The sequence below is a fragment of the Meriones unguiculatus genome, chromosome 16 (genome assembly GCF_030254825.1).
Source record: "Meriones unguiculatus strain TT.TT164.6M chromosome 16, Bangor_MerUng_6.1, whole genome shotgun sequence".
NCBI lineage: Eukaryota > Metazoa > Chordata > Mammalia > Rodentia > Muridae > Meriones > Meriones unguiculatus.
In genome coordinates this window covers 56,621,025-56,627,339 of record NC_083363.1, presented here as the reverse complement: position 1 = coordinate 56,627,339, position 6,315 = coordinate 56,621,025, and the positions used below count along the sequence as shown (strand labels likewise).

Genomic DNA, 6,315 nt, shown 5'->3' with positions numbered 1-6,315 from the left:
ACACACACACACACAGTTTAAATGTGACTATTTACTTCTAAGCAGGTTGTAGCAATGGTCAAACAATCTTTAACTCGACTGACAGGAACTTATAAGGCACTGAAAAATTAAACTAAAGTGCCTGCTGCTTCCGTGGGAGCCCAGGTGGCAAGGCATCAGATTGGCAGTTCCGAGAGCGCGTGACAGTACTGCTTGCTGGCACCAGGTCACTCCCCCCACGAGAACACTTCCAAGCACGGGTCAGGAGGAGACAGCTGTGTGGCACTGTATTTCACTTGCAAACATAAAGAACAAGTTTTGAAATCATGGAAACAGGACGACTGACCCGTCCCTTCCTTCTATTGCTTACAGGTCAGTCCTGGACACTCAGGGGAACTTGCCAAGTTTTTAACCCACATTTGCTATTTATCGGGGTCCAACAATTTCCAGCCATTGTTTTAACGGGGAGCAGTACAATCATCAGTAACTTTGAGATATATGTGTACAAATATATATATGTATATATTTTAAGACATCTACCTACGATTTGGATTCTCTGGATATATTCTTCATCTACGTCAGGATTCTCTGATATGCCAGATTTAAGTTTTTAGGGATTCATTCCAGTGACCTGTTTTCGTTATTGGCTTTAAGACATGACCTCCCTAAGAAGCTAACCCTGACCTCGAACTCAAGTGATCTAACCTGTGGACTTAGCTAGGACTACATGAATGTGCCATAGCACTGAGCTCAGTGTTCCGTACCCATTTCTTGAGGAAGAAAGGAAAATGAAAAAGGAGAACAATAGAGAGAGAAGGGCGCAGGGGATAGGTATTCTGTGCTCGGTAACACTGATGACTCCTCAGAACTCTGGCTCTGGGATTATTGCAAACTGAAAAGGTGAAAGGAAACTCCCAACGGTTTGAAGTCTCCACAAATGTAGCGATGACAAGTTGGATTCTTAAGATGCCTCTGAACTACCTTAAACCACCCATCTTCAAAACAAACAAACACCACCTTATTTTGCTAGTTAAAGGAGACTCTAGCTTTTGTTATCATGAGCGTTTGCCTGCATGTATGTCTGTGTGCCATGAGGCCCAAAAGCAGCACTGGATTTCCTAAAACGAGAGGTACATCCAGATGGTTCTGAGCTGCCGCATAGGTGCAGGGAACCGAACCCAGGTCCTCTGAGAGAGCAACAAGTGCTCTTAACCTCCCAGCCATCTCTCCAGCCCCGAGACTCCTTACCTCTTTAACGGGAGTAGTATTCAGACAGATGGAAACAAAATCGTCCACTTAGTCTTTGATGTAAAAAACAAAGCATTCAAGGGACAGCCACTTCAGCCCCCCCACCCCCTTAGATGATGTGTGTAACTGAGTGCACAAGCTATGGCATCATCTCACGGTCAGGGCTACCTTGTTCAGGCCTCGACAGGAGGGCACAGCCCCTACACAGACAAGGCACCCATTCTCACCAATGACACAGCTCCAGGCAAGAGGGAAAAACATCCTTTCCCCGTGTGCCCGAACTCCGTCCTCTGAATTGCATGCTCAGCTCCAGAGAACGCTGTGATCTCTCCGGTCCAAAGGAGCCTCCTGCCACTGTCATTACAGCTGGTGCTATTTTCTTATTTAGGAAAACTGTGTAATGTGTTTAAAAAAAAAAAAAAAAACAAACCCACTGTAGAAGAGCACCACAATATTAACAATGAAATCAGCCATCTTGTTGAGTGTCCCATGCTTTTTAATGATTCATAATGAAGTTCCCCTTGATGGTGTGACGGTGGGACTGCGGCAGCCTAGGGGTCATCAACACTAGAGGGTACGCAGCTAGGACTTATTAGGATGCTTACAGAACAGGTGGCTCCACTGGCTCTAACCTCCTTTCGCGTCTACCGAGCCTCTCCTGTCACACTATTAGTTTACCCTTTACTTAAAACAGACAGAAAAGCTCACTTTAAATAATCAAGTATTCCATACATTCAAGTGAACACGTTTTATTAAATGCATACTAATATCTTTCTCTAGTATGTGAGTATACATAATAAATTAAAATGCATATTTATTAAATATAAGTAGATATAATACCAGAACATGATTATTCCAGATGAGAAATCAAAATAAACCCACTTTTAAAGTATCCTTTGGTCACTCCAAATTGATACTGTTCATAAAAAAAATACACCGGTTTTCCCTGGGGAAAAAATTAATTCCATAGCAATGTAGTTAAGGGACATGTTTTATTTCATAGCTTTCTGCAAGCGAAGTTGCTGTTACAAAATGATACAGGGGCTGCCGTCCACCCAAGCAAAGCAAACCTCACGTCTGCACGAATGCACTTTGCCTCACATTCTTATAGTATAGATGGCTGATGCCCAGGGCGCGTCTGGCGGCGACTAGAGCAACGGCACAGGGATGCTGGCAGGTGCTGGCACACGGTGGTACCCGGGATGCTGGGAGCATTCTCCTGTGAGTTTCTGTTGGTTACTGCTTGAAGAACTGGGTGTGGGTGTGTTTCTCCTTTTGTCTTCCTTCTAATTTATAGTTAAAGCATCTCAAAAAAAATAATAATAATAAAGATTTCCCTGCTATGTCTGTACGCTGTTCTGAACTTTCATAAAAGGTATCATGAGGTATCCCTTAATGTCAGCTATGTGGCGCTGTAGTTGTCGGAGAGAGTGGAGACTTACCTGGAGGTACAGTAACTGACTTTAGTGTGTGGTCTGCACATGACCGTGCAGAAACATTGGTTCATGTTAAAAGTCTTTCTTCCTTATCACATATGATGTGACTTTTACCCCAGAAAATCTGACCAAAAAAGTGATACAGATCAAATAAAAAGACAAATAGACAAATAAGGCCATCTGCAGAATTTAAAACTCGCCTCCTGCGATATTTCACAGTAATTTCTACATCGTATTTTACATCATTCACTTAAATAATAAACGCTCAGGGGAGGGGCTTGCCGGAGCCAATTGCACTATCTCTTCGAAGACTTGTCTAATTTGCTGGCAGGTGACTTCCTCTGGGGTGTGGGGATCTTGGAAGGCTTGGCTGTGGATGGCCGAGAACCTGCTCGGGGCCCAGGTCTGTGTGTCTGTGGGACGGTCTCCACGTCCGAGCACACGGACTGAATTTCTGAAATGTCAAAGTCTGAGGCATCGCTGCCTCGGCGGCTGCTGGCCCTGCTGCCTGCTTTGCTTCCGGCTCTGCTTCCGGGGCGGCTGGGCGTCTTCCTGGCATCTGGAGAGGAAGGGCAGAGAGGAGTCACCTTTATCGTCTGCTCATCTCACAGGATTCCGGAGAACCCAAGGGTCTCGTGTAACGTCAGTGTGCTCTTCCCGCACTCAGCTCACACAGAAAATTGCACAAGGGGCGGCAGCCTCATTGTAAGGGACGTGAAATAGAAACGCCCAGGCTGACACACCAAGGGGAAGCTCAGGCTCACCCTAGGCAAGAACTTAAAAGTATCCATCACACGCTGACACAGAGCATGCCCCTGCCCAGTAACTGGGTTTTCCCTGGTGACCTGGACCAGCCCCTGTGCTCTCTGAAGGGCAAAGGCGGCTCCCGGAGCAAGGGGACAGACCCGGCGTTTATGTTTAGGCCCCGCCACTCTTTGGCCCTCTCCAGAAGCCATTGCTTAGGCACCTGTTCCTCAGATTCGTTTACCTCCTGTCTGTCGGGGAATCGGGGCGTCACTTCGTTTCAAAAGCACTGCCACGCAATGCAGTTAGGAAGAGAGGGAAGAAATGCCACACACTCACCAGCAAACTGTGTTCGGACCCTGGCAGCTGCGGTGGTTATCAAGGCACTGTCCTCCCCGGAGTGGAAGCCTTTCCCTGACAGATAGCCAGGAAGTCGCAGCTTGCTTCCCTGGATTGGCGTTCCCTGTGTGACCAGGCAAGAGATCACTTAGGAACGTGCCCGAGTTTCCTGAAACTCCACTGACACCCTTTCCTCATGGCTGGGCCGTCTAGACAAGCCCTCTGAAGGAGGTGGACACGCTTCAGTTAAAAGAGGTTCATGGCTGCCCCTCGCTCTCCTCCTCCGGTTTTTGTCCTTACTCAGGTAAGGGAAACCTTCCAAAGAAAATGGCTCCCTGCCTGGGGAGGGAAACCATGAAACCAGAGTCCCTGCAGAACACACAAGCCCTGGTAAGAAAGACCTGAATCAGACCGCGGTGGTGTTAGTATCTCTCAGACATCAGTGTTACAGTGTGAGAGCGGTCCCTGGGCTGGCGACTGTGCAAAGCAGGGAGCAGGGAGCTGCAGACTGTGCCTGGACACTCCACTGCCTTCTCAGGAAAGCTAGGCCGATGTTAAACAGAGATTCTGAATGAAAAAATACCCTTTGATAAGACAGCGGGGAGGGGCTGGGGCGGGGTGGGAGGTGGGGGAGACTTGAAAGGGAGGTGTGACCTTCTAACTTCATGCTGAATGTGCTCTCTTCTTGAATGTGTTTACTTCTTGGCTCTCTATTACTATTTCTTCGTCTTCTTTTTTTTTTTTTCTTTTCTTTTTTTTGGCTGTTTACTTTGTGTGGTACTGGCTCAACCATGTAAAACTTATAGGCAATACTTCTGGGATACTTCTTGAAAACTCGTAAAATGTATGGAGCAAGTTTAAGACAGTATGTTAAGTCTACACCCATCTTTCTGGACTGTGACATTTTAGAAATTCTACGGAAGTTAAAAACGCTTGAGCATGAGGGATTTCTTTGTCAATGAGCACACGGCCAAGAAGCCATGGAGAAAACAAATCTATGGAAATAATGATTGTATTTTTAGACTGCGCTTCCCATTAGAGTTCACGATTCTTAATAACGCATGTGTAGAGCTTTTGGTGTTGGCGTTACCATTTGACAGTGCACTTATTGGTGTTAGTACCCGATTCCAACCCCGTTTACCTGTGCACTCTGCACACACACCTGAGTGGCGTCTCTTTGGTAGACACGTAGCCCAGGCTGGCCTTAAGCACACTGTGCTGCCGAGGCTGGCCTGTGACTCTGATCCTCGTTTTCATGCTTCCTACTGTTTGGCATCTTCCTTTATTGCTTCCCACTTTGCTTTTGTGACAGTTTCTCACTGATTTGCTAGCTTGTCTCTTTCCAAAATTTTCTGTCCCAAGTACCTTGCTTTCAGGTGGGTTCTGGGGATGTGAACTCAGGTCTCATGTTTGTAAAACTGGACACAGAAATTTAGCCCCAAATATTAAAACAAACATTGATCTATGATTTGAGGTCCTTTAAGGGCTTTTCAGTTTTTACAGAATGGATTCATAGACTTTTCTGGATGTAATCTGTGATGCTAGTGTGGGACTCAGGGGAATGAAGAGGAAGGAAAAAGTATTTAAAGGGAGTCCATGTTTGTCTCAATTCCCCGACTCGGCTAATCAGGACTGATACTGAAAAAAGAAGGCGTCCACCTATTCCTATTAATACGAGCGTTACTTAACAGAAAAAGTCATGAAAACCATTAAGGGTTTTTAAAAAGTGCTATATTTCTTTTATTCAGGGGCCTTGGCTTTATTCCTAACTATTAAGCCAAATATAGCTCCTTATTTCCAATTAAAGATGTTTACAGACTCCTTCCCCTTTGTTGTAGTTTTAATCCAGGATGTGAAGTGGTGTCTACACTGATCAACTCACAGAGGTTTCTTTAAAAGAACAGATGGTTGATTTTGTTTTTGGGGGGGATTGTTTTGTTTTTAGACAGGGTTTCTCTGTTTAATAGCCCTGACTGACCTGGGTGGGACTCACTCTGTAGACCAGGCTGCCCTTGAACTCAGAGATTTACCTGCCTCTGTCTCCTGAGTGCTGGGATTAAAGGCGTGAGCCACCACCACCCGTCTAAATGGCTGATTTTTAGTTGAGTCGATCTATTACATAAGTTAATCTTGGCAAATGTCATATTCCCCAAATATCTTCTCTCTATACATGCCATTTTGAGAAGTGACCCGTGTGCTTAACTGAGATTAGTTACAGCGTAATACAGACACCTTCTGAAAATGACAGCTCTCTACCTCCCTGTGTCTGTCCCTCTGCACCTAGAACCGAGAACTATGTCAAAGCCGGCCAGTGTGCATGAGAAGGAATGAATGCCACAGACATTCAGAGGGACCATCCAGGGCGCACACTTGCTAAAATTCTTTTACTCTAAGTAATTCCCTTGCAAGTGGCGTTCCTCATCTAAGGGAATGTGCCACGTATCTTTTCAAGTTATGTCTACTGCCAAGAGCACTCCACCAACATTGAAAGAAAGCTTTCCTAGGCCTGGCTATCCACGGAGAATTCAGTATGAGTGAGAACAAAAGCCGAGGGGCATACGCAGACCGA

The 6,315-nt window shown here is 45.8% G+C and overlaps 1 protein-coding gene across 20 annotated transcripts in view; it reads right to left on the bottom strand.

Annotated features, from left to right (window-relative positions):
• Positions 1 to 1,960: 1,960 nt before the first annotated feature.
• Dst (dystonin) overlaps positions 1,961 to 6,315 on the bottom strand; it is a 405,488-nt gene continuing 401,133 nt past the window's right edge. For all 20 annotated transcript variants that reach the window (XM_060369832.1, XM_060369829.1, XM_060369837.1 and 17 more), the window contains 2 exons: positions 3,747 to 3,870; positions 1,961 to 3,222 (listed from right to left, as the gene is read on the bottom strand). In XM_060369832.1, coding sequence (XP_060225815.1) covers positions 2,960 to 3,222; positions 3,747 to 3,870 — 387 coding nt within the window. In that variant the 3' untranslated portion in view covers positions 1,961 to 2,959. The remainder of the gene's footprint in view (positions 3,223 to 3,746; positions 3,871 to 6,315) is intronic.